Source organism: Psittacula echo, assembly GCF_963264785.1.
Source record: "Psittacula echo genome assembly, chromosome: 8".
Classification (NCBI taxonomy): domain Eukaryota; kingdom Metazoa; phylum Chordata; class Aves; order Psittaciformes; family Psittacidae; genus Psittacula; species Psittacula echo.
The window spans coordinates 17,098,040-17,125,533 of NC_137744.1; the positions used below are offsets into that span (position 1 = coordinate 17,098,040).

At 45.7% G+C, this 27,494-nt stretch overlaps 3 protein-coding genes across 22 annotated transcripts in view; 2 read left to right on the forward strand and 1 right to left on the reverse strand.

Annotated features, from left to right (window-relative positions):
• The window catches only part of LOC308224509 (phosphatidylinositol-binding clathrin assembly protein-like), a 30,841-nt gene extending 23,307 nt beyond the window's left edge, over positions 1-7,534 (forward strand). For 3 of the 5 annotated variants that reach the window (XM_080624490.1, XM_080624493.1, XM_080624494.1), the window contains 3 exons: positions 1,638-1,694; positions 2,024-2,131; positions 2,687-2,844. In XM_080624490.1, coding sequence (XP_080480616.1) covers positions 1,638-1,694; positions 2,024-2,131; positions 2,687-2,701 — 180 coding nt within the window. In that variant the 3' untranslated portion in view covers positions 2,702-2,844. Of the gene's footprint in view, positions 1-1,637; positions 1,695-2,023; positions 2,132-2,686; positions 2,845-2,927 lie in introns of those variants that run through there. The other 2 variants (XM_080624491.1, XM_080624492.1) reach the window with 2 other exon arrangements.
• A 119-nt stretch (positions 7,535-7,653) lies between these two features.
• VBP1 (VHL binding protein 1) lies at positions 7,654-21,432 on the forward strand. 14 transcript variants are annotated; one of them, XR_013957502.1, is made up of 7 exons: positions 7,654-7,769; positions 12,087-12,211; positions 13,081-13,147; positions 13,599-13,697; positions 15,422-15,612; positions 16,864-16,963; positions 17,081-17,201. XR_013957502.1 is itself a non-coding variant. In XM_080624521.1 (7 exons), the coding sequence occupies exons 2-7, from the start codon at positions 8,619-8,621 to the stop codon at positions 16,504-16,506; spliced, it is 513 nt and encodes a 170-aa protein (XP_080480647.1). In that variant the 5' UTR covers positions 7,710-7,769; positions 8,498-8,618; the 3' UTR covers positions 16,507-16,576. The 14 variants fall into 14 exon arrangements, 13 of the variants coding, with proteins under 13 accessions (XP_080480657.1, XP_080480655.1, XP_080480656.1 ...); XM_080624521.1 differs by lacking the exons at positions 16,864-16,963; positions 17,081-17,201 and adding exons at positions 8,498-8,630; positions 16,436-16,576 and having other exon boundaries at positions 7,710-7,769; positions 15,422-15,560; XM_080624531.1 differs by lacking the exons at positions 16,864-16,963; positions 17,081-17,201 and adding an exon at positions 21,299-21,432.
• On the reverse strand, positions 15,705-27,494 carry RAB39B (RAB39B, member RAS oncogene family). Of its 3 annotated transcripts, none has more exons than XR_013957500.1 (3): positions 26,873-27,494; positions 20,850-22,315; positions 15,705-20,776 (listed from the first exon to the last, which is right to left on the reverse strand). XR_013957500.1 is itself a non-coding variant. In XM_080624518.1 (2 exons), exons 1-2 carry the CDS (start codon positions 27,085-27,087, stop codon positions 21,889-21,891), a joined length of 642 nt encoding a protein of 213 aa, XP_080480644.1. In that variant the 5' UTR covers positions 27,088-27,494; the 3' UTR covers positions 15,705-21,888. The 3 variants fall into 3 exon arrangements, 1 of the variants encoding a protein (XP_080480644.1); XR_013957501.1 differs by having other exon boundaries at positions 15,705-17,470; positions 19,233-22,315; XM_080624518.1 differs by having other exon boundaries at positions 15,705-22,315.

The window sequence follows — 27,494 nt, forward strand, 5'->3', positions numbered from 1 at the left end:
CTCACATGCATGTCTGAGATGCTCCCATCCTCCCTCCCCTCCCTGCCACACACACATGCACCTTGAAGAGATCTAAAAATGTATTTCAAGGGCAAGACTGCTGTTCTTTCCATTTTTCATTCCTTTTTCAATTTTATCTCATGAAACACTGCTGCAACCCTTAATTATCAGGTCAAGCAACACTTTGGCCTTTTGGTAGTGCTCAGCAGCAACTTCCTATTTTTAACACAGTACAAATACTAAGTGGAAGCTTATAGTTATTTAAATGAAGAATTTTTATTCCTTGGAGAGATATTTGTAGCAACTGACTTTTCCTATTCTTTTAAAAGAATTTTTTTTAAAGTATTCATACAAATACAAACCCCTTCTGAAATACAGCTGCCTTAGAGGGACAGCCAGGGTAATTACCACATGAGTTTTGGACTACTCTTTTTCTAACTTTATTTTCCAATAATAATAGCTTTGCTTGTAATGCTTATTTTCTTCATCTTACAAGAGTACGCTCATTCAGAATTATCAGGGTTGAATAGAATATTAAATCCAGTATTGGTCTCAAACAAAAATCAGAATTCAGATGAGAGGATGTCTCAGTTGTATAGCATTTACGTGAAACTTGTGAGACCATAAAACCTTTTTATCCCCACTTGGAGCTCTCAAACCTATTACAGTGCTGATGTGTTTTTGGTTTTGGAAGCTAGAGGACACCTGAGCATACATGGATCACTGTGGATTTGAGTTTTGTGTTTTAATTTCGTATGTTCATGTTTAATAGCTCAGCTATGAGCATCTTTCCAATACTGGGACACTGATTCTAACTGCCCTACCTTGGTCTGTGGTGTTCAGAGTACCAACCCTTCAATTCATTTGTATTCTGCATACTCTTTCACAGAGAAGCATTTGGACTAGCACTCCGTTTTTAATACAATGAGCACTACTTAACACTGCATGGCAATACGAAGTACATGCATCACTATGCCTGTGAACATAGCCTGGTCCAAGCTATTACCAGCTTAAGATGCTCTTCATTTTTCTTTTTTCATATTGTGATATGTTGCAGATATCAGAAACCAGTATGTCAGCAACGTTGACCTATTTGTTTCTCAAGCTATAGTCACTGGCTTCCTTATTCCTCTGCCCTTCTCTCACATAAAAGGGTGGCAGAAGGAGTATTCCATGCCCTCCAAAAGCTTCTAACACAAATGTTTGTGCAAGCAATATACTCAAATGTGGCTGGATCTAGTAAACATTCTGTTTTTGCTATCAGTCTTACTAGTGATAGTTTTCTAGGCAGAGAGCCTGTCCAAGTTAACAGGCTTAGTTACTGATGTTACTGTCCTTGCATTTTTTTCCTCCTGCTTTGTTTAAATAAATGAGTTGAGCATAGTTAGAGTCAGTTCTGGTACTGGCCTTGAATCCACGCCTTGGTTAGAATTTCCAGTTCAAATACCTCTTAAATAATTTTCTGTCCTTACTCCTTTTGCTGTGCCAGAATGGAGTACACTATCCTGGATATGTAAGTCGATTTCTTGTAAATACATTGGTTATTTTAAGTATTGAAAAATAGATGTTTTTCACAGTTTCGTATCTATTACTAGTATGCATGAGCTTATCTAACATGAAGATTTTCTTGATTGAAGGTACCTGCTCCTATCACGTACCCACTGACTACACCTCAAGTGCCTGTATACGGAATGGTAAGAAATGGGATTCTTTGTATTTGTGAAAAACCTAGTTGTCTCCTCCAGTGGGTTTCATGGCTGGCATTATTATGCTGAAATCATCTGTAACTTATATATATTGTCTCAAAAGATCAAGTGTGTGAAATATGAGGGCTTTATCACACTGTGCTTTGGAAAAGATTGCTCCAAATGCTATACAGCATGGTTTTTAAAAGCTCTGACTTTACTACGTGTGTGTGTGTTTATATGCTTGTTTTCTACTACTCACAAAGCAAAAAGATCTACTAGAATTAGTGTGAATTTTATATATCTGTTTTGTGGGGGTTTTGCTTTTTTTCTGACAGGTACCTCCTCAGGTTGGAGCTGCTCCTTTGATGGCACCCCAGACAATGATGTATACGCAGCCTGGTCTAAGGCCAACAAACCCTTTTGCACCTGTTTCTGAAACTCAGGTGAAGTGTTTTCCTTAATCTTGAGATCATATTGAAACTTTAGTCTTGGTAAAACCAAGCAAATGCTTCATGAAGGGCTACTGATGTATTTCTGCATTTGAAAGTGAGGGGCTCCTCAATCAAGGGCAACAGCTTTTGCTGGCAAGGAAGCCAGTTCAGACAGTAAGAGCATGTAAATGTAGGAAGAAAGTAAAAATCAGATTTAGCGGTTAACTCCTCACTGTGTCAGTATTAAGAAAATGGGAGTGGTGAAGATATGTGGAGTTTAGATTTCCTGTGATGTAAGCTGGATGCTTGGTTTAGTCATACTGACTAGAGAGGTGGTGACAGCTTCCTGAAGGAAAGGAAGTGAAAAAGGCATGGACAAGATTATTCAAGCTGAAGAAACTGTGTACTCCAAATATGTTCATCTTCATGTTCTTTGGGGATTTTTTAAAGTCAAAAACCTGTAGTCTTACCTTACAAGTAAGAAGGCAGTTGAATAGATTCATAATTAAACCACTGGGGAGCCATGTGCGATGTAAGTGACATTAATATGTAATCTCTACTTCACAGATACAGTTTATGTAGAGCCGCCAAAGCAGCAAGATATGAGAACAACCAAATACTGGTAAAAAAAACAGACAAGACTGAATTTCGATCTTTCCATGATGTATTCCTGAACAGGGCAACTGTTTCTTCCCTGTATAATACAATATTAGTTTGAATTGCAATGCTTTCAAGGTTCTTGTTTATAACAGTCACTGCAGTGTGAATGTTTGTTCACTGATCTTTTTTCTTCCTTCAAACTTCTCAGCAGAAATCTGTATTTTATTGAGGTTGACTCAGAAGGTTCAAGCTGGATTGTCATCTTCAGAGCTGAAATGAGGGGTATCATGCAACCTTATTCATCAGTGGATTACCATAGGAAGTTAACAGAGGATATCAAAGCTATTTATTTTCTCCATACAAATTCTGTGGCTGTTGTAACCAAGACACAACACAAATGAAGTCGAGCAATAAAATTTTTATGTGCTCTAATGAATACTCTGATAGAGTAATGCTTGCATTATCATAAGGCCAATATTGTGTGAAATCAGACAGCTTCTTCACATTAGGGTAGCTTATAGTAATTTGCGAACTTTATAATGTGAGTTTGAAATGCTGTGAATCAACAAGATATATACATATTACATTATATATATATATTAAAAATAATAGATTGCTCCATTGATATGTGATGGGCTGAAAGCCTGTGGTGGAGCAGGGAAAACAAGTGTGTTACAGAGTGGCAAGTGCAGCCTTTGACCAGTGACAGTAGCTGCACTTCCATCGAGTATCTTCTCTGCAGATAGTGTCTTTCATAGCTCAAGGAAGAGTATCTTTGGGAGCCAGTGAATGCCAGGTCCCCAGGAGCAGCAAGTGGGAGCAATTTGAAAATCTTAAGTGCAGAAGAGGCAAGAGATCCAACTTTTTCTACGAAGTTCATTTGGTCAAAAGAAGCAAACCTTGCAGTAGTGCTGCCACTTGTGAACTGGCCCCTCTATGGAAATTACCTGGCTGTAGGGAATAGCTTGTGCTGCTTTTCTGAAATAAGAACCTAGTTGTAAATCATAAAAAAGTAATTATTTTTAAACATGTAAATATGTGCAAACTTTTAGATAATCTTTTCTTTAATGCTGCAGTAATCTTTTTCTTCTGTAGTAATTTCAAGGTTAAAATGCTATGTTAAGAAATCCAGACTCTCTTTGAGAGGAAAATCTTTTAAGTCAAGTAATTTATGAAGTACACTATTCGTGATGCGTACAGACTTGTGGCACGTCTTTTGTATTTACCAATCTTCCTCCAGAACTGCAGTTGGCTGTGGAAATGCCTTATCTTTTATTTCCAATGTCTGATAAAAAGTGATACCTTTAAAACAACTAAAACAAGTCATTAATCGAGTAAATGGAGTTGGGAGCAACCTTTTGTCCAGAAGTGTTGTGGCAGAGTTCAGTGAAAAGCTCTCCTGTAAAATGACTTCAACTCATGATTAATGTTAAAGCTGAGTTTTCAAATGAAATAATAGTTTTCTACTGTTGCAATAAATAGACCTCCAAAGCAGCATGTCTTTTAGCTCTGGGGAGTCTATAATTGCAGAACTATCTCTGACTCTCACTATGATAGGCCTGAGGATTATGTCAAACTGTCCTGCAGAGAACTTCTAAAATACCACATTTTGCTCATATTCCCTTTTCCTAAATGCTCAATTCTGTCTAAAGAGTACAAAAATAGTATTTTTTAACCCTATGGAAATATTTTTGCCAAATGAAACAACTCAAAAGTGACAAAACAAAAAACAATCCCTCAACCCTTGGAATCTGTAACCACTGACTTCCTGGGACATGTAGCCCTGCAGAGATTTAAACCAAGGAGTTCCTGAATGTGCTTTGATTTTGGTTTTATTTTAGGAATTTGGACCGGTGTGTAGCAATTTGATGTTCAAGTTTAAATTACAAAGGGCTTCAAGCTTTAATCCACCTCTATTGGGTTGAACAGTTGTACAATTTTAAGCCAATGAGTTCCTCAGTGCCTATAGTTACCCTCCATGTGATGAGGGAAGAAATGCCATTTAGAGAGTGGGTCATTGTGTTGTATTTGTTTAAGAAATAGTGAATTCCATTGATTTTATTCAGCATTGAAAAGTCTCGAGTTCAAATTAGAGCAGTACATGCAGTAATCAATGTCTGGGCATTACTGGCAGAGCTGAGAGCCCTACCAGCAGGCAGTTCCTAGTGCTGTGAGCTGTTGGGTCTCTCTCATACTGAGCTGTGTAAGTAATAATCCATGATTTTAATGAAATATGCAAATAAATGTCTGGCAAACAGAACTTTATTGCAGGGCATTCTGAACATCTGGAATGTACATGGCTCAGATTTAGTCCTAGGTGTAGTTTGCACCACTTCTGATTTGCTCTGGATATTTTTAATGGTTCTTTGGTATGCTTTCTTGTAGCAAAGCTGTCTGATACAGATTTATTTAGTATTATAAAAGGAGAAACAGCCACCTAGAAACTTTGTGAGCTACCTTCTTTTTAGTCTCAGTTAGAATGTTTGATACATTAAACCACAGCATTCAGGTTTATCCGTATGAAGAAAATACTGAGACACTTCTCTCTGCACGGAGGTGCACAGGACTGCTTTTGCCAACCTCTTCCTTGTGCATGCATTGGAACACATGAAACGGCAGAGTGCTGTGTTTTTAAATCATGTAATCCATACGTTAGAAGTAAAACCCAAGGACTTGGGATGCTGTTGAGGCTTTCATGGCTCAGATCTTGTTCTCCGAAAAAAAACCACTTTGAAGACAAAGGTTGTTCCGCAGCAGTTGTGAATAAGTAAAACACTGAAGAGAGATGTACATAAATGTGACTTTCCCTTTTGTTTCCTTCCAACTGGTTTGATCAGAATCCTGTTCTGAATGCTTCAGAGAGCAGATAGTTGACTTAAGATGTCACTCCGGGTTTGTCTGAATAAGGAGGACGACTTGTGAAGTATGCTGTGCTTTGCATTATTGTACTTCAGAGGGTCATTCAAGCCTGACTGTTGGGACTTGCTGCTGCTACAGGGAGGCTGTTGTGTGGGATATACCATAACTTCTGGGGGAATCTGGAGAGGCTGATTGTGTGTTGGACTGGAACCTGTACCTCTTTTTAAGTAACTGGGGTTTTCTAATGTTCTCTAGGAATAGTTTAACTTTGCCTCCAAGAAGTTACTGAATTTTTTTAAACATTGGACTCCTGTACTAGAGCAATCTCAGTTCTGTGCACATGGCGGTGGAATACTTATAGGTGAAAATAACACATGGACTTTTGTTTAAGGAAGAAACCACACAGAAACCAACAGAAAACCTTCGTACTCCGAGACTGAATACAGGGTGTATCCGCATCTGGGTTTTTGATGTGTGGCAGGGAGGGGGGGTTACAATTAGAGTAGTACGCACTGTGGATCGGTGCTTAATTTGTACATAAAAAGCAAAACTTTGTTTGGAGTAGTTTGTATCGTAAGGAAAACATCTAAAGGCACTGTGTATCAGTCATTTATTTCCATTTAAAAGATTATATTTTTGAGCAATGGAAACTGTACATGTTATCATTTATACATTACTGATAGCTAGGAGTATAGAAAACCTGTTGCTATTACTCTGAAGATGTATCTTGTCATTGATCTATATACATTACTGCATCGCTACATTATGCAGATCCTCATAACCATTTATTTAAAGAGATTGTAGTAACTGGTACAGTTACAACAGGAATTGTAACGTGGGCTCTTTCGGTGTATCTCAAGCGTGTATCCTTGTGATTAAGTTGAATCCTTCACCAAATGTTTGGCTGGAAATTCCGTCCTGGAGCAATGACAAAATAGGTGCTGGAACAGATTTCCCTCACCCCAACCCACACTTTACATTATTTATTTAGTAGGTCTCGTTTTGTACGTTATGTTTTTCCCCATAACAGGTTTGTGCCTTTTATTGGATATTTATTTAAAAGGAGCTAATTTAGGTTGTTTGGGCTTTTTTCCAGTGCTTTCTTGTACAGTGTTTCCTGACATGGGTTCCTTCATTTTATAAGAATACCGAATGTGTGGGAAACGCACTCGCCACAAACTGGAAACCATTTTGGGGGTTTATGTTCTATGAATTCACTTTTTTAACGCAGACGCCGAAGCACAACCCTGGCTGTGTGGGTGTTTTAACTGTGGGGTTCTCAATTTGTTAACACACGAACTGTTCGTTTTCTAAAGACCGCTCAGATCCCGTTATTTGATGAAACAAGTTTTGGAAAAAAAATAAACTTTGGCACATGCAGAGTGGGTGCGTGCGTGCGGCGCTGCGGGTGAGCCGGGTTACGGCGTTCTGCGGCAGGGGTGGGGTGTTGCTGCGCTACGTTTGCATTATTGAGGTGTGAGGGGTGTCGGGTTCTGGGGCAGTTTAACGTGACCGGGTGCCTGGTTCCTTCGGGAAGCCGTGGTGCGTTTTACCTGCGCGGGGTGAAGCCGTTTGTCTCACGGTTGACGTCGGGCTCCCTCCTGAGGAGCCCCGCAGCGAAGCGGACGAGAACACCACAACGTTAAACGTTGCTGGCTCCCTCAGCCGTTCTGTACAGGCGGCGTCGCGCTGGTGTCCGGCTGTTCCAGAGCTGCATTTCTGCATCAGAAATGAGTGCTTCCAATCGCTGCCCTCTTGTCCCTTTACCTGCAGCAGCGCTCTGTTTCCAGGCAGGAGCTGGAGCTGTTTAACCGTCGGCTCCCGCAGTGTCACACCGGCCCAGAGTTGCCCCGTGACGGGGATCCGGCTCCTCCACCGCTGCGGGTATGGCAGCGTCCAGGCACCGCGGGCTGCCCTAACCCCGTCCCACCGACAGGCGGCGCTTTGGGACGGCCGCCGCTCCGCCTGCCGCGCGCTCTGGCGTCACGGCGTCACACGCAGCCTGACAGCCAATGGATGGGATCGCGCTCGGCTCTGACGTGATGACGTACATCTGGCGTCCCAGGGAAGGCCGCGCACGCACTGTTGGTTCCCCAAGATGGCGGCGGCCACCAGTAACGAGACGGGGTGCGGCGAGGCGGCGGCGGGCGGGAAGCGTGGCCCCCTCGGCATCCCCGAGGCGGTCTTCGTGGTGAGCGGCGGCTCTGCCGGCCGGGCCGCTCCGAGCGCCGGCGGGGGGTGGGAGGAGGAGGGAGAGCCGCGCTGCGGCAGCCGAGCCCGTCCCTTGTGAGGAGGTACCTGCGGCGGGGCCGCGGCCTGGCGGGCGGGCGGTGCCCGGGGAAGCGCGGGCGGCGGGGCTGCTCCTCACTGTGCTCCGCTGTGCTGCAGAGCGGCCCCGCCGCGGCCGGGGGAATACAGCACCTTCCCCTCCTCGCTGCTCCGCTCCCCCCCAGCGCCCCGGGCTTGTCCCGCGGGCCTGGCTCTGCCCGCGGCCGTTCTGCAGTCTCGGCAGGGGAGAGCCCCGTTCCGGAGCGCTTCTCGCCCCCCAAGCCGGGCAGGGTCCCGGGGGCTGGGGGTGTTTTCGTCCTGAGGGGTTCCAGGGGGTGAGTGGCTTTATTTGTATTCCCTCTTCACGGCAGACTCCAGTCCTGTTTTTAAGCAGTATCATGTCAGTTCACTATCGAGCTCACGTGCCAGCGAAGAGCGTGTTATGAAGGAACCCTCCCATCACACACGCTGAGCCGTGGTTCCTCACAGCGGGTCCTCCTGCACAGAGCTCATTCTGTTTCATTTCCAGCAATGCCGTACTGCACTGCCAGCACCTTTACCTGCATCTTCCCCTCATGATCTAGTTCTTGACTGAGGCTGAATCAGTCTCTGGCAGTGACTGCGGTGCCAGGCTGGTTTCCTGCAAACCAGCAAATGTGTCTTTGTGGAGAGCAGGCTGAACTCGTTTATCTGACTTTAAAAGGTGATTTCCCAAGCGCTTAATAAATCTGCTGACTGGTTGGAAAGAAGAACTCATCGATGGCACAGTGACATGGTTTCAAAGGTATCTGTTTGCTCTCTGCTATGGGCTGGCTGTTATTGCTCTGCCTTGATTGTTGCTTTATCTCACTTGATCAATAAGTATCGATCACACCGGCTGTACCTGGGTTGCCTTTGTGTCATCTTGGAACGCCTGACATCTGTCCTGAACACTTCAGTTACTGTGCTGCTTTGTGCTGAGATTTATTACTGAGATCGTTCTTGGATAAACCTACATTTCTCAGATCTGTGCTGACACCTTCACCAGAGCTGTTTGAACTGATCAGCTGTGGCTGTTCTTGCAGAGATGAGTGGGTTTGACTTGCATTTTGGTATTTCTAGGTGTAATACCCATGTTACTCTGTATGTTCCTAGGGTGTAGGTCCTGAACAAATACGTACAGTGCTCTGGATTTCAGTGCATCCAGATCCTGCTTTTTCTTTAAGGTTCTTTAACAGTTCTTGAGGTCTGGCAAATCTTACTGGGATGTAAAACTGTTGCAACCTGTGCCTAACTTCCTTCTGTGCTTATGGGAGACTAGTATGGATGCATGTGAAAGGGAAGGGCCATGGATCCAGCTGCACTGCGAGACCTCAGTCCTCGTGACAGAGGAGAATGTGTGGTCTGTGCTGGCTCTCAGTGGAGGTGGCCGCTGGTAGGGGATAGGAGATAACCACAAACCTGTGTCTGTCACATCCCTTGTTTTCATGCTGGCAGCTGTGGGTGCAGCTCATGTTTGTTTCCGTGTTGTTCTCTTTTGATGCTTGTGTCTGAAGTATCTCATGTGCCATACGATGTGACCTGGGATTGTTCTATGCTTCTGTTCACTTCTTCGTAACCTTGTGTCGGGATCTGAAACCCACTGAAGTTTCCTAATTCTCAGTTTTGAGAGGTACTCATATCAAATACAGATATGTCTGCAGAAGACATCCTCAATCATGATCTTAGAGTACTTGGATGTAGATGTTAAAAGAGACTTTCTTTTATTCAAAGGAAGCATATGCTAAGAGGTTGTTAATGGTATCTGCTCCACAAAGTGAAAATACCAGGTCTTGAGGGTGGTTTCATTACAGGCTTTTTCTTCAGACAATAGGTTTCTGTTTTGTTGTATGCTGCCATGATAAAAACTTGCTGATCACTTGCTTGATGTTTCCTCCCACATGCTACAAGGGCAGCCTTACTGCGAATCTTGTCTTCAGAGATGTTTTCTTTAAGTGTCTCAATTCAGTAGAGGCTCTGCAAACAGTTTATTACAGCAAATACCTTTCTGTAGGTATTGGTCTGTGGATTCTTATGCCTCTCTAGACTTCAGTTGACATGAAGCACTAACTAAAGGTTTCACTGGAGCTGAAAAGCCACTCCAAACAGAACTTTTCTAGCTCTGTTTTCATTTGAGCTGTTGGCCAGGTGTTTCCAAATGAAGTATCTTCCTTGGCATGTGTGTGAGTGGGAGGACAGGGAATTCAAATCTGAGCACGTCTCTTTTGTTATGCTCTCTGCATATGCCCACAGGTGCTGATGTGCAGAAGTAGAGCGAGTGCCTGCAGCTCTTTATTTGGGTCATCACTTAAAAGATAAACATAAGGCTGTGTGGGAAGGTGCCATCCTGCTGTATTTCAGGGCTTGAAGTTTGCAAAGACTCTGTTACCTCTTTGGTACGCAACAGTGGTGTTTAGCCAGTGAATTTTCTTCCTAAAAAGTCAGAGATAGATCCTGGCAGGGCCTTGCACAACCTGTAAGGTAATTCTGCAGTTGAGATGCTGCGTGACACACCACAAAGCAGGGATCCTGATACCATTGATGCCCAGCTCTGCTAGAGAGCTGTTCTATTCAAGCTCAAAGAAGTGACCATGCCTCAGCTTTGCAGTGGGGTAAAATGGATCAAAAGTCCAATCAGTGGGGCTTGGACATTGCAGTTGGAAAACCTGGGTGGTAAATCTGAGCCTGCCTCGGGCTGGGCATTGTGCACTGGTAGGAGACCACCAGCATGCAGGGGCCTGGATTCACTTCTCAGCATCTTTGTTTCAGGAGGACTTGGGTTCTGTCCTGTGTCTACAAACAGGTGTTAGCTGGGGCAGAGGAGGTGCCAGGCAGTGTGTGGGGTGAGTTGCTGCCCACCTGCTTTTTCCTTCTGTTTTGGGTGATTTACATGAGCAGAAGAGCTTCCATAAGAGGGGGTTTCATTTCAGAGCATCCTCAGGCCTCACTTGTACAACGCTTGCCTGAATTCTAATCCTTAGGGGTTTCTTTGAAGCTTCTCTACAGTCTCCATGAGGAAGCAGGAATGCTTCTTCTGCTATTGTCATTGAGATAGCTTAAGGCGTTCCTTGGGCAGTTAGTCTGAAACTTGGTCTCTTGAGCTCTGTTGCACCACTTACACCATACTGCCTGCTGGAGTCTCTTGTGGAGTTCAGATTCCTGCTGCAGATTTCCTTCATGATAAGGAAGGTGAGTGAGTTCTCACCAGGTTCAGTCATTTCATAGTAAGTTTCTTTAGCCAAGAGAACTCAGGAGTCATAATGAAGGGAACCAGGTAGGTGTCCGATAGTACTTTAGTAACGTGTTATAGTCTTTTTCTGGTGTAAAACTACTGGAATGCAAACACCTAGTTAAAGGGAGTGAAGAGGCCTGTGGCAGGCTTCTGCCAGATTTCACAGAGCTATGAAGAGAAATAAGGACAGAATTGCAGCAGTGGGTGAGTGTGGTCATCTTGAATTATACGTGGGTAAATGTCGAGGCCAGAAACGCGTGGCTGATCCCCATGTGCCTTTCAGGAGACTGAGGACATTGCCCACAGGCAGGTGAAGCTTCCTGCAGTCTGAAGGAGGCACTTGCAGAGGTCAGCATCCCTGCCTGCTCAGGCCTGTCTTCCCTGGCTGCTTTTGCAGCTGATGGTACAACTGGCTGGAATTGTTCTCTAGAGGATTCCATGGCTTCCTGCTGGCTATAGGAGCTCTTGAAGATGAGCTGTTCAGTACCGTAAAGCCTGCCTGAGCAGATACCACAGTTTTCCTCCCCTTTGTGTCTCTACTACAGCGTGCTTGATCAGGCCATGATTCTTTTCCTTCATCAGTTTTATCCTGAACAGTTTGTAACCTGATCAGCCACAGAGAAGCGTTATCCCTGCTGTAGGGAGAGCAAAGCAGGGGTTATCAGTGGTCTGAGGATACCCATCCCTGTCAGGTGTCATTCGACATCAGCTGGGACTGGAAGCACCACTGACAAGGTACTAGCAAGTCTGGCTATGAAATAATCCTTGCACCTATTCTGTAGTTCCTTGCCATAAAAAAGAGGGGAGAGGGAATTGAAAAGATGACTAAGAAAGGAAAGTAAATGATTTTGCACCTCACTCCAGAGAACAAGAAGTTTATTTGCCTCTAAAACCCCCTCTAGACTTCGCTGCAGAAAGATGAGAGCATGACTGTATCTAGGAGTGCTGTAAAACTGTTCTAATGTTGAGGGTTTCTTTTTCCCCTTAAAGGAAGATGTAGATTCTTTTATGAAACAGCCTGGAAATGAGACAGCAGATGTAGTTCTTAAGAAGTTGGATGAGCAGTATCAGAAGTATAAATTTTTGGAACTTAATCTTGCCCAAAAGAAAAGGAGGTAAGTCCTCATCTTTGCAGAATTGGGAAATGTGTAGCATAGTTTTATTGTTTTAAATAAGTCTATTTTAAAATGTCCCAAGAAGTAAAAAGTTTTATGTTAGGGGAGCTGATATTTGTAGTACCTTGAGGAAAGCCCAGCTTTCTCTTTCATCTTCTTGAGAATTACATGCAAAAGAACTTCCAGTATTGTTGAATTGGTTCTTAAGCCTTTAAGGCCAAACAGTACTGCTGCAGCCTCGTAAATGTGGTCACCTGGGATAAATAAGAATACGGTTTTGTCAGATGATGACTGTATCAAGCCTGTAACTTTTGGGTCAGTGACTTCATCTCTCTTCCATAGCTTCAGTCTTGATCTGAAGCCAGGCAAGAAGCAGATTTCTAAACTCAAAGCTTGATGCAGTATTTTTATGTAGATTAAAGTTCCTTCATGGACAAATATCACTCCTGCCTTCTACCTGGAGGCCTGCCTTCGGCAGCCACTGCTGTCAGAGCTCATTGTGCTACTGCAAGGACTGTCGAGGAGGCATCTTTTATCTGTATTTCTGCTGAGGTTTCCCTCTTTGGGAAGATCAGAAATAAGAAAAAATAGAGTATTTTAGCAAAGAGGTATCTGTTACTGTCAATGCACATGTTCCAGTTTGAAAGCAGTATGCATTGCTCTGCTTCAGATAACCAGTGAACCTCAGAGTGCTGCGGGGCCGGTGGGGCTGGAGCTGATGTGCCTTTACATGCCATAGCTTTCAAATCTGCATTTGTTACAGAGTTTCAGGTTTGGAAATGGAGGTTGGATTGTGTAACAAAACTGCTGGCTTCTTTAGGAAACTTTGTGTCTCTGTAAAATAATGCGTGACTGTTGTTAATTCACAGGCTAAAAGGTCAGATTCCTGAAATTAAACAGACATTAGAAATTTTAAAACACATGCAGAAGAAAAAGGTAAACTTATTTTGAATATCTCTGAGTATGAGAAAAGCTAATTACTTTTCCACCCTGACAGAACACATTGCAAGAAATGTTTTGGAGAGCACACTTAATATGCCTTTATAAATAACAGAATTGTTCTTAAAGGTATGTAGTACTCTTTGGAAGCTAGTTCAAAACCTGCTTGTAGTGCAAACTGTTAACAGTGTATAGATTGCAGCTAAGCTTAGACCTCATCTATTATTTACAGAGATTTCTGTATTGCTTTTAAATGCATCTTTTTAAAATACTTTATTCTTGGAGCTCTAACTTTAATGTTGCAGTACGATTACATAGAGCTCCACCAAAGTTAATACTGTAGCAATGGCAAAAAGCAGAAAAGTGTGCTCTTTACTGTAAGTTTTATGTCTTTGACATAAGTTTCCAGTGAAAAATAGCAATTTTAAGTTTTATCATTTGTCTTAAGGATTCCACAAATCCAATGGAAACCAGATTTTTATTGGCAGATAATCTCTACTGCAAAGCTTCAGTTCCTCCTACAGATAAAGTTTGTTTGTGGTTGGGGGTAAGTAAAATGGAACTTTCTCTGAAACTGTTTAAATAATTTACAAAAGGCTTACAGAAGACAGCGTTTGTTGCTGTCTCACCTGTACTTCTAGTGGCTGTGGGCATAATTCTGTTCATGTGTGCACAGCAGAGCTGCCCCTGTCAGAAGGGCAAATCTCACAAAGACATTTCAGCACGGTAGTCAGGGTTTCATGTTTGATTTATTTGGTGCTGAGCAGCAAATACTTCAGAGAATTGTAATTTTGCTGGTTTGCTCTTTCCAAAAAGCACATTGGTGAATGTTTTCCTTACCTCTTCTATCACGTTGTGGTTCAAATTAACCATCCAGCATTGCTTGGGGTGGGAATAGGTCCAGCAAAATAACTGAAGTTTGGCAACCAGCTTCCCGTCTTCTGCATTATTGGTATTCAGCATCTTGTTTTCCCTTTTCATGCATGTTTTTAGGGAAAGATGGGATTTCTGTTGCTCACAGGTCCCTGCCAGCATTTAGAGTGCTAGAGACTGGTGGGATCAGAGCTCAAAACACAAATTTCTAAGTCCTTTAAGTGATACCAGGTTGGGATATTTTGTATTCAGAGGCTTCCTATATGTGGAGATAACCTGCTAATGTTTATCTTGATACTTCTAAATCTGGGATGCTCCTGAATCCCTGTGTTGGCTGCCAAACCAAACCACTTGGTTACAACAGACACGTTGTTGACCTGTGCACCATCTGTGCTGATCGGGCAGTCACTCCCAGCCTCTCATACTTCTTCTCTGTCATAAAGAGGGATTTGTCTGACACCTCTTGCTTTTAGGAGACTGTCTTCAGAATTCACAAACATTGACTTCCAGAGAGCATCCCAGGTTTATTTTGTAAGAGAGTATCAGAGAAAGTTCATCCTGTTGATGGTTCGTATGGAAAAGTTGTAATGAAATGCCACAAGCAGTATTATGTTTAGGTGTTCTTGGCCTTCTGCTTTTATCTCCTTGTTGCTTACAGTCTGCATGTTGGGCTCTGTGCATTACTATTTTTTGGGAAACTCTTCTGGTTATTTCAGAAGAAGAGTGGCTGATTCCCTCTTGCAGCACCATGCAGCATCTCTGGGATCACATACATGGCTGCTCAATGCACAGTTCTCAGATGGGACAAAGCTTCATTGGGGCATCTTGATACTGCTCTTTTATCTCTTCATATGGCAGCTTCTCACTGACACAGAGATTCATAGGTCAAAAACCTCCACGGTAAAGGAAAGGACTCTTACACAAGTTGTATCTTGAAATACCTGTAATACTTCTTGTTAATGACCAGTGCCCTAAGGCTGTTTGTCAGTGTTCCACACAGATCCCAAGGTTAATCTTGAATGCAACAAAAACTGTTGCTAGAGTCATGTGGCTCTTAAAAGGTGCTTCTAGGAAATGTGAAGTCTCACTCTTTTCAAATACAGTGAGATGCTGATACCTGAAAGGCTGAATGCAGTCCACAGGGAGAGAAGTCCCTTGTTGCTTAACTATAGGACAAGAACCTTTTTTAAGTCACTAGAGGGATTTATTACCGTTAATGCAGTGGCAGAGGCCTTGAGTGGATTCTGGCATTGCTTGTCCCGAATCTTGTTGCCTTGACCTGTCAGGACAGCCTTCTGTTAACGTGCTAAGTATAAACAACAGCTTGAAATAAGCCTGCTATGGCTTTTTCCTTACAATGCAAGGGTAACAGCTTTTACCAATCTTTCTTTTTTTTAGGCCAATGTGATGCTTGAATATGATATTGATGAAGCTCAGGCTCTGTTAGAAAAGAATCTGTCAACAGCCACAAGAAACCTTGACCTTCTAGAGGAAGACCTGGATTTTCTTAGAGACCAGTTCACCACTACAGAAGTCAGTATCCTTTCCTTTGTTGGCGGGGGAAGAGGTGCATGTGAGAGCTAACACTGGTAAGTACCGGTTTCCTGATGTTTGTATCTGAGACTGGCTGCCCTTAAGATTCTGTAGCACTCCAGGAGCTTCACCTTTTCTAGCAGTGAAAGGGGACTTTGTTTTCAGTGCTGAGGCTATAGATGTAGCAAGGCTTGTGTTTGTGGTTGCAGAACTAGACTGGGAGTGACTGGAAGCGACTGGAAGTGTCGATCAGTGCGGTGGATTGATGGCCAGGTGGCCATTTCAAAGCAAAGTGACTCTTCCTGCCTCTTTAGAGCATGTTGCTCTTTGATCTATTGCTCATCATACCTGATTCGACTGTGTCCGTGTTCTCCAAGCAATGCAAGCCCTGCTGCAGCAAGCTTGGTGCTGCTTAGGCATTGCTTAACTTGGGGTTTATATCTTTGTACACTGATGAGGGCAGCCATCAGCTGAAGCATTAGATGTAGTGAACAAAGGCACAACTTCCTGTTTTTTCAAGTTGATACTTAAGCTGTCTTAGTGCTGCAGGAAGTTATGGGTGCCTGAAATAGGCAAAGAGCTGATACGGGCAGGGCAACTGACATCAGGAAATTGTGGCTGTGAGTAAAATTAAAGGTGTGTTTCTCTGGAGTATCTTTTTGGAGGTTTTTAAGTGAATGGTATAAATGCTGCAGTTAGTTATTAGTATATTCCTGTGTGTTAAGGCTTTGTACCAAGCCAGGTCTTTCATGAAATGGTTTCTACAGTGACAGCTACAAGTCAGTGAAGTGTGGCCAAGTCTCTAACCTGCTTTCCCCCTTTTCTGTCTTTCTTTTTCCTTTCTGAATGCACGAGCTCTTTCCTTAATTCCACACTCAGATATGGCTAGAGTTTATAATTGGGATGTAAAGAGAAGAAACAAGCAAGACCCTTCCAAAAACAAAGCATAGTTTTGCCAATTTTAAATGTGGTTTCAATTTCCAAGTATTTTTTATTTAAACACCCCCAAAGTTCATTCTCAAGGGACTGAGTTACTTTAAGCATTTCAGTAAAGGGTAAAATATATAAAAACTGATGGTGACCACCATTTTATTTATTTGTAAACTCAAAATTGGGTTTCATGCATGCTTCAGGAAATGAATTATTGGAAAAGGCACCACGGAGTCCAGCAAAGGACAGAGTATTCTGATCAGACCAGTCTGTCATAACTAAATTTCTATCTGAGCGCTTGTCTGAGAAGTTGAGGGGCATGCGTGAAACGAGTCTGGCACTGGAGCAGGGGTTTACTTTTTCATCTCTGTGCACAGATGATGGAGGTAAAGGTGACTTGGGCTGGGAGATGGCAACAGAGAAAACAGAGTGAAGTCTTGGATTTTGTTTCAGTCAGTTAACGGGCAGCATCACTCGGTGAGCATTCCCAGATATCCACAGTGGATAAATGTGGTTTTATTACCATGGGTTAGTTAACTGCCTGTAACTGAACTCTCAGCACTTTGCACACAAGACTTTGTGACCTCTCTGCAGAGAGGAGTGGTGAATGAGCAGCACAGGCTGTGTCAGGGCTGCAGGCGATCTCTCCCCTTCGTTCTCATACCGGTGTGCATGCTGCCGACTTCTACAAATGCCTTGAACAAGGACCCAAAGCACTGGTAGCCTGTAAACAACCCCCACTTCTGATCCCTTAGACAAGATGGGTCACCCCTCTCAGCCTCCCAGTGGTGAAACCTGTATCGGGTGAGGGGGTGTTACTGAGGCCCGACTGCTGGTGTCAACAGTTGGAGTCTTTATTGGGGTTTTCCAGCGCCTTGCGAGATTGTTGCCTTTTACCTCTGCAGTTTCCTTCTAAACTGAAATGCTCAGTGGTGATGTCAGTGGCTAAATATTCACATTCTGTGACTGAGAATACAGGTTTCGCTGCAAAATAAATGCAAATGTTAACTGTTCGGTCTTAATGTAAGAGACAATATACCTGTAAATTTTTTGTACTTTTATTTCATGATATTAAAATAGTAAAACTAAGCAGTTGTGGCAAACAGCTGGTTTTGTGCATCTTTCTTTGTGAGGAATCACGGATCTCGTGTGATTTTCTGTTTCCCTCCCTTAATGGGGGGGATGTGTGAAAAAATGCAGTTGAAGCAGCAGAGATGAGAAGTGGAGCTGCTGAGTAGCAGCTCAGATGAAACGGGGAGTGTGAGTCAGCACATTTGAATTAGCGACCCCACAGCTCTGTGGCTGTGAAAGAGCTGCAGGGATGGGCAGAACCCAGGGACATCCTTACCACCAGCTGCAGGGAGCACCTGGGCTTGGCTCAGCCGTACCTCTCCTGCAGCGAGATGCTGTTTGTTCCTGTGGCTGTGGCAGAGAAATGTCTGGACCACATGCATTCTGTGACTAACAGGTACGTGGGGCTGCCAGGCTTGGCTGGGCGTGGGGCTGCTCAGCCCACAGGCTGCTGCGCGCCCCTGTTTAAGAGCATCAGCACTGATGCGAAGGGCAGCTGCAAACACGTCCTGCTTTCTCCTGCAATTTTCTCTTCAGTTTGGATTAATGAGCTCCCAGCAGGCCAAAGCACGCTCCCGCTGGCTGGTCCTCAGGCAGCCAGCGCCTGCCTGTGCTGGGCACAATGAGATGAAGAGTTAAGTGTTTCTGCAGGAGCAAATACTGTGTGCATCTGAGAGTGTGACAGCGCTGGAGCTGGGGCTGCTCGGTTCAAAAAGTGTCAGGCTTGGGATTGGGTACGAGATGGCTCTGGCTATAGTGGTTTGGGTGTTTGTTTGATATGAAGTAAGTAAAACCCCAAACCTCATAGACAAGAAGTCATTCTTCCCTTGTCCAGCATCGCTCTGCCCTTTGCTGTCAAGTCTTTGTTACTCCGAGGGAGAGCAGGAGGTCAGTGTGTGGCAGCTGCGGTGGCATTACTGCTGCCCAGGGGCTGAGGTTGGATTTGGCTACTACTGAAGGGTGCAGGGGGTTGGTTTGGGGTTGGCTTTCTGGCTGCTGTTGCCAAGAGTACTTGTTTATTGTTGAGCCAGTCCATGTTAGCTTTTCCATTACACTGCGCTATAGAAGTGCAGGACGTAGACAGCTTACAGATAAAGGACAGAGGAGAGGGAAGAAAAAAAAACCCCACCAAAGTTTCTTTACAAGTTTTGAATTTCACATTATCACATAGTAACCATTTTGCTAAATACAAGCATGTTTTCAATCACATACAGACAGCTAAATACAGCAGTATTTTCACATTTCGTTACAGTGCATAACAGAAAGCGGAAAGTGTATCGTACGCTTTTATTCGAGAGGGTCTGAGCAGTTGCAGTCTAACATGCAGATTGGTTTTAATGTGTGGTGCAGACCACAGAAAGTAGCTTTCTCTTAGGTTTATTTTTTTCTCTGTTTGTCCTAGAGTAAAAGAGCTCCTGACTTTTGTCATGTGAAAGGTGGCACCTGCTGATTTCTCTAAGCCCCTCTTGCACTAGAAGTCAAAGCATTAAAACCAGTTGTTAGAAAAGAATTCATAGCATATCCTATAAGTTCTTCATCTTAGAAAAAACATTCCAAATTTTGTACAGATGAATCTACATTTCCTATATTTGAATAAGCTGTCTAGAAAATGCAAGGAATTAGAAAAAAGATGTAGATAATGATTCCTCTATCATTTAATATAACCATTTATTACCTCTAAGTAGTTAAGACCGTGTACATTTTCTTCTGCACTGTTCCTCTTTAGAATCAGGATCCTGGTGTTTTTAAATTGAAGACTTACTCTGGAGGCCTGAATGCACTGACTGATGTGGGCTTTCTGGAATTTCTCTCTGGGAGCAGTAAAGGGGAATGTCCAAAACCTATTAAATAAAACAGTGGTTGTCTCATGAAAAGTGATCTTCCTCATACTGGCCAGGTTTCTGCACAGCAAATTACAGAGTTTTACTATTGCTAAAGCACCGTTTGATCCAGCTTCTCACTGCTGTTTGTGCAGCACCCTCTGAGGTGGCCCAGGACACAGCTGGTGAATGGTTGGACCCTGAGACACCAAATTGGTTTCTTGATGGACTTCCCATTCTGAGAAAGAAGAACTGCCCCTTTTGAACTTGTCTGCCCTTGCCATTGGGAAAATAGGACTCACAGACCCATCCCAGCAAACCCTGTGCTGTCCACTGGCATCAGCCCCTGGGAGCCCAGGGCAGCCAAGCTCCTGTGGCTTCCTCTGCATCAATCGGCTCCAGCTTTGCTTACCTAGAAAGACAGTTTGTACAGGGATTTCCTGTTGTTGTGTTTTAATCTTCAGGGCATTCAATTTGACCACAGCTGATTCTGCATTTAGCACAAGGTTTCTGATGCGTTTGTAGCCTATTCAAGAGCGACCAGGGGTTAGAAGCGAGATGCTTACTGTAAGGTGCTGATCCAGTGCCACCCCTCCCTTCCTCCGCCTTCCTACCAGTGCCCCCCAGGAGGTGCCACACTGCTGCTCCCCTGCAGAGCCCAGGGACTGAAACTGTTCCTAGAACACTGAGAATAAAAGCATTACTCATGTTCAGTGGTTTGGTTGTTGGGTTTTGGGGTTTTCATACAGCTTTGCTATGGAAACCACAGGGGTTTCAATTCATACAGACCTGCCCATGTGCTGCAAACTGTGAGACCAGGTTCAAAGGGAGAAATAGCCTGAACACAGCAGTGATCAAGGCAGCCCACACCTTTATAGACAAGGTAGCTTAAAAAACTGTAAATACGTATTTTATTCATCCCTATTTTTAGAGGCCTAAAATCAAGCACTAGGTGCTTCCTGTGGTTTTACCTAATCACTGTCTCCTGCCCGTTAGAGCAGATTGGTGTATAAAGCTTGCAAACTCAAGTGGAAAAAAGTCACTATAGGTTTGTTTGCTTCTAAGAGGCTGAACTTCCCTCCTTTGCTGTGGGAGCACAGTTACCCTGCTGCACTTTAAAAGCTTAAGTTAAAACTTAGCGGAAGCAAAGCTTCTAAGTGGTGAATGGCATTCCCAGAAAACATCTCCCTACATGCAGCTTTTGTAACATGGCCGCCACCCCATAACGACCAACCTGAGATGGATCCTCTTTTGTCAAATTAAAACATGGAGGAAAACAAATGTTACTCGAGCTCATCTTGTGGCTTTCCTTTCCACCTGCTCAGACACTCCTGGGGTGTGCTCCTCCTTCCCAGCGCTAGTTTCTTTTCTTCCACAGATGCCAAGAAAGAAAACGACACTTTAACAGCAGAAAATACCGATGGAAGCTGTTGCCTTCTATGCTATTTAACTGCTTTAAAAACAAATCTCACCTTTCAGGATGGCTGATGCACCTGTGTTAAGCTTTTCAAGTTTGTCTGATGTTTGTTTCCCCCGTCTCCCCCTTTTCCATTCCTCCTTGTGACCTGGCTGGTAAGACACCCAAAGAGTCAGCACACTGCTGTTTGCTAGCAAGAGACAAATGTTGGTGTGTCCCACCTGGCTGCAACACCCCACCCTTAAGCTACAACATATGAGGACATGGTTCCCTCTGTGCTCTGGACCATCTGATCCTGTTGGAAAGCCCTGAACTCCAGGTACATTCAAGGTACTCACCTAGGCAGTAAATGTGTGAAAATGCACTGAATAATTACTACTGGAGCAGGAGTTGCTACTCAGAGTCCCAGTTCAGCACAGCAAGAAAAGCACTATTGGGGAGGGGAATAATTTAAATGTTAATTACCAGTCAGATAACTACTGTTTTCCTCTTTAAATCCCACAGAATATCCTTTGCTATCAAACTAGGTTCAAGAACATAAGAAAGAAAATTCAGAAGTGTGCACACCATGTCAGTAAGCTTCTCCTGTGGAGTCTGGCTTATGAGGAAACAGGATCTGTGCTGCCTTTTCACCTTCCTAGTAATAAGCAGCTGACACAAAGGAAGACGTCCTCTTTCTTTCTTTCTGTCTGCCCATTTCTCTATTTCTATTAAAGTGTCCATACTGTGGCTTCGGTACCCAACATGGAGCTATGGATTTACTTAAAAGAGGACAAGTACAGTACCCTGGCATGTGCCAGCCCATCCAGCTCTCTGCATACTCTCTCCTGTCTTGTGCAGCCCCTCATTTCTGCTTCCTGTCTCCTTACAACAGCTACATGCACCCTCACTCACTCTCCTGTAGGTTTGTAGCCCCCAGTTCTGAAAGGTTATTTGGAACAGAACATGTCTTTCTGGGGTCTGTTCTGGTGTCCAAAACACTGTGGGAGGCTGTTCACAACGGGAGTGTTGCTCTCCCTTCTCTCACACCAAGTTCACTTAGTAAAGTACATTTGGTTAGTAGAGTTCATCACCACTTGCCTCACTAGAAGAGCTCAGCACAAGCATCGCCTATCTGATTTCACCACTTCTTCTGAAGAGTGCACTACGTTTGGGACAAACCCACTCTTTACCCCTTCCCATCCCTCCTGGATTGAAATGTCCCCCCTTTTAACAAGCTCGTATATATCTCGAGTCAGGTCAGTGAAGGCCTTCTCCACGTTAATGGCATCCCGAGCCGAGGTCTCAATGTACTTCATACCATATGCAGCAGCCAATTTCTCAGCCTCGTGCCTGGTGACTTGCCGCTGTGTGTCAAGGTCACACTTGTGACCTACCAAAACAAAGACGATCTGGTATGGCTGGACATGCACCTTGGTCTCCTCTAGCCACTCGTGGACGTTCTGGAAGGACCTGCGGTTTGTAATATCAAAGAGGAGGAGTCCACCAACTGAGTTCCTGTAGTAAGCTCTGGTGATGGACCTGGAAACAAATGAACCACAACAAAAGTATAAGTTACAGCTGCTTGGGAAGAAGGGCAGAGAGTTCAGGTGAGGTTTTGTTTGTTTGTGTGTGACTTCTGATTATGTCTTTTTCTTAAGCCAAATGTAACCCTTCTGAAGGGCTGGTCTCTGTTTAATAAAGCAGCGTTACCACCACTCTGTGTGCACTGCAGAATACAGGGCAGAGGCCATTCAGTGTCTTACCACTTTTAGCTTGTCCTCTGTAGAGCCTGCCATTCAAATCTTGGCCTAAAGGTTTCATCCTTGGGTAACTGCCCTGCTGATTCATCACAGCTGTGTTCCAAATCCCCAACACCACGCTCAGTCTCTATTTTCTATCATATGCCCTTTGTTGTTAGTCCTAAGAGTCCATCCCCCACCATATAAGTCCTCTGCATACCCTGTCTAACCCATCAGTTTAGAAGCACTGTCACAAATTAAAGGGTCCATCTGAAACCAAACAGACACATAAAACTGACATCTGAAAACTCAGACAGACATGAAAATGAAGAGGGCTACATATCTGGAAGGCAGCCCATGGGGTTGTAGCTCTCCTCTGTACATCCAGGGCCTTGGCAGGTGGACATCCACCAACCCCTGCACCTTCTCCACTATGCTAGTGGTCAAAATGATGTTACAGCTAATGCACCAAGAGGAGCCAGTCCGACCCCTGAGTAACAGCAAAATGATACCAAAGCTTCCTCGGAGAATCCACGTTACCACTGGTCTTGTTCTGCCAAATACTGACAGCATTAAATGGTATCCAGAGACCACAGGCTGAGAAATGGAGTGCACAGAATCATCGCAGAATGGGTTGGGTTGGAAGGGACCTTAAAACTCATCCAGGTCCAACCCCCTGCCATGGGCAGGGACACCTTCCACTTGACCAGGTTGTTCCAAGCCCCATCCAACCTGGCCTTGAACACTGCCAGGGATGGGGCAGCCACAGCTTCTCTGGGCACCCTGTGCCAGCGCCTCAGCACCTCACAGGGAAGAATTTCTTCCGTAACTCTTCTGAGAAAGCACAGGCTTCAGCGCAGCCAGAAGCAGCAACTGGAATCAGCCAGCACAGGGCCATGGAGTGAACCTGAGCTGTAAGGCTGAGCAGAGCTATAGCTCCATCACTACTACACATGGACACACCAACAAGCTGTAAAGCTGCGGTGTTTCTGCAAAGTCATGGATTCATTCTAAATCCAAAAGCAATGATCCATTTCAGTCCCTGGATAAACTCACATTTGCACCTGAACTTTCCTTGCTGAGAAAATATGAGCACTGCTGCATTTTTACCTTGGGATGAGTCCTGTCTGGATATGCGAGACTGTTGTTAGGGGTTATTTGGTCCTGTAAAGTGTGTACCTGGCAAAACTACCCCAAGAACAGATGACCTGGAGTTTTCAAGCATTGCTTTACCAACAGACATGCAATGATGGGTGAAAATGCACAGCCAAAAACTGAAGAAAGCCAGAAGAGGAGAGGGAAAAGACACTTGGCTGCATTTGGATGATTTCTTCTCCCCCAATTATCTGGCTGAAGGACAACAGTAGATCTGCACATTTGGCACTGAGGGAATTAGTTCTGCCTTTTGCTATCTAGCCAGCTGCAAGCAGACATTGGCGCTTTGAATTCACCCCCACACTGTCACAGGCATTTCTGCTTCTCCCTTGTGTTCCCTGCCACCAGCCCTGGCTCCTCCTGCCAATGCCAACAATGCCTCAGGTACTTCTGAAAGACATGACAGGATCTCAGCTGAATGCTGCTTTGACATAAAACTAGGTGAAGGTCTCAGCGCCTTTCCTTAAAGCCTTCTCTACAGACTGTTTTCCTATCAACCCGCAGGAAGCAGACTACATCGCCTTCACACTGCATGTCAGCCTCCAGTTCCCTTCCAAGACTGCTACCTTCCCTCCTGCCATGCTCATGCAGAGCAGTACAGGGACTTGCACCTATTTTGGCCAAGTTTTAACACAGAGCTATTGCCTCGTCTGGGAGATCTCCCCTGCTCTGTACCCACGGTGGGAATTCCTGCACCCAGGTCCATGCCTGGTTGAGTCCTTCCCTCTCAGCCGAGGGAAAGCTGTGGCTAGAAGGCACAGCTCTGCTGTAAGGAGGGTATGCAGTTCAAGGAATGAGGGCTGTACATGCTTTTACTTTTGGTGACCTTATACAACATCACATTTCAGACAAGGAAATCATAGTATCTGAGCAACCAGAGATGGGCAGAACCTGATGGATCCAGGAAGAATGGGACCCTGCTCCTCTACAGCTCCAAAGTCACCTCAGCATTGCCATGCAGCATGTTTTGTGGCCTGATCAGGAAAACAGAATGAATGGCACATGCCTAACTGTAATTTAAGCCTTGACTTTATGGAAATTGCTTCTAATTTATGGAGAGTGAAAAAGCTCACAGCAGGGGTCAGGAAGAGCAGAAATGCAGCACAGCTGCAGGCCAGAGAATGCCAACAAGGTGTCTTCAAGATAACTACAGTGGTTTCCTCCTTGTGGAGTAGCTGTTAAACTATGCAAAGCAGAGTGGGAATGCTGAAGTCTGAGAACTCCAAGAAAAAGCAGTGCTCCTTCTTACAGATTTCCTGCTTAAGAGTTTCCCTGTGCTCTGACAAAGAAGTTTAAGGGTTCTGGAGAGCACCTGCACCATTGTGCTTCTTGCCTATACCCACAAGTCTGAGAGGCTTCAGTAACAGCTACATCTTTCTTTTTGCCAAGAAAAATGGCTTTTAAGAGCCGAAGAGCTGCTTCCTGCCCTTATGGGGCACAACTTGTCACAGGGCTAATGGTGATCTGAAAGGGATAAGCACAAACCAGACTTTTTGCCTGATTTTTTTCATACTTCAGAGTGCCCCATAAAGACACCAGGGTTTGCTCACTTCCCTCTAGCTTTTCACAATGGGAATTTAAGCCTGTGTTTTGGGAAGGGCATTTCAAAGCTGCACGGTGTGGGGGTTTTTATGTCACTCACTCATTCTGTCCCTTCCACTCTTCCTGCCTGTGCACGCTGCTGCCCAAGGCAGCAGTGCAGCCTGCCCTTGCACCGAAGGTCGCCTGCTAATCATGCTTACAACCCCAGTGCTGGGCCGGATCAACCACCAGTACACAGGGCAAGCAGCCTCCAGGGCCCCAAACTCCCCAGTGTGTAAACGAAAGGAAACTGGAGCCATCCACCACCTTTTGTTCTTCACAGCAAAGACAGGAGCGGGGGACAGCACCCAAGCATGTTTTCTACAGGCCTCAGAGATCCAAAGCTGGAAGCTGATGCAACTGCAAGCTAAAGCACCTCCTCTCTCAGCAGAATAGAGCACCAGCTCCTCGCTCCGAAAGGCTGCAAGGTAGCAGAAAACCTGTCAGCAGATAAGGACCAACTACTGCACAGCCTGGGCCAGGCGCCAGCACCATGGATGTGAAGGAAGGTGGTGAGAGGGGTGGGGGGGGCTTCATCTATTGAATTAAACCACAACATTCCTCAGGCCAGGCATTACTGCACAGAAGCAGAGCTGCGAAGCTGCGCAGAGGTGTGCAGCAAGGAAAGTGCTCCCCGATGGAGCAGGGTGAAAGCGCAGATGAGGGGTAAAGATGCATGTAAAATATAAGCAAACGGGAGGTAGGGAGCTGAAGATGCACTCACACCCCTTCCAAACAGCACTGTCAGAGCAGTGTGTGTCTCACGACACCACCAGCCCCCTGTTTAGCTGAGGCCAAGCCTCCTCCAACCATCACTGCTGCTTTTACCACACAGCTCTGCATGGAACTCCTGGCATAGTCTCACATGCCACTTTTATTTTCTCTCAAGTCTTTGTTACTATCACTTAACCTCTCACAGGTTTGTGCCCATGCACTGCTCGGCGCTGCACTCTCCAGAAAGCTCCCATCACCTCTGCACAGCCACAACTAAAGGCTTGTCCCGGCTTTTCTCTGTCCTACACAGCTAAGCTCTGCTGTCGCTGCAGAGGATCAAACCACACATCCCATTGCATTTAGCAAGCCTAAGCGCGTTCAGCTGTGAAACATCCTGGTTACTGCTCCTGCACCAGCAGAGAGCAGGCGCTTTCCCTGCCGAGCTGCATCCTCTGATGCACAACTCCTCGCTCACGGCTGCCGCGCAGGGCTGATAAACATCCCCAAAACATCCCACAAATGTCCCCAGCCCAAACCCCAGCCCTTCCTCCGGGCTCCATTCCCCTCCCCAGCGGAATCGCTCGTCTACACCTGCACCCTACACACCCCTTACATCCTGCACAGCCAGCACATCCTGCACACCGTGGCCGCAGCCATGTGCGGTGACACAAGTCCAGGGGCACAAACGCTTCCCCAGCGCGATCTGGGGTCAGAGCTACCAAAAACAAAACAAATCGAAAGAAAAAGATAAAAGCTGAAGGGCAGCGATGGGCGCGTTTGAACCAGCTTTGTCCCAGCGCCAAACGCCTCCTCCGGCGGTGCGGCCCCGCGGGAACCGGCCCTAGCCCGCATCTCTCCGCGGGAGCCCGGCCCGCCCGCTCGCCCGCTGCCCCGCCGCCGGTCTCACCGGAACCGCTCCTGCCCGGCCGTGTCCCAGATCTGCAGCTTGATCCGCTTGCCCGGCTCGATCTCCACCAGCCTTGAGAAGAAATCCACTCCCACCGTGGGGTCCGAAATCTGGGCGAAGCGCCCCTCGGTGAAGCGGCGGATGAGGCAGGACTTGCCCACGGTGGAGTCGCCGATGACGATCAGGCGGAACTGGTACAGCCAGATGGCCTCCATGCTGCCGCCGCCCGCCTCAGCGCCCGCCCGCCGTCGCCGCACCGCCCATGCCCGGCCCGCGGGCCCGGGGGCAGCCGCAGCTGCGTTCGCCCGCAGGGGGCGCGCCGGCCGGCCGGCGGGGACGCGCCGCTAGGCCGGGACCGCGGCGCACCGGGGACAGCCGGCGGATCGGGCCTGAACCTGGACCGGGATCGGGACCGAGACCGCTCCGCCTGAGCTCAGACGGGCGGCCCCGCTCTCCGCGCCGCGGCCGTGCCGCTCAGGCGGGCCCCATGGCGGCCCGCAAGGCTCCTGCCCGGCACCCCGCTGGCCCCGTCACCGCCGGCGCATCCCGCCGAGCCGCAGTGAGGTGCCGCGCGGACCGCGGGGCGCGGCGGGCTCCGGCCGCCGCCTTAGCCCTGCAAACC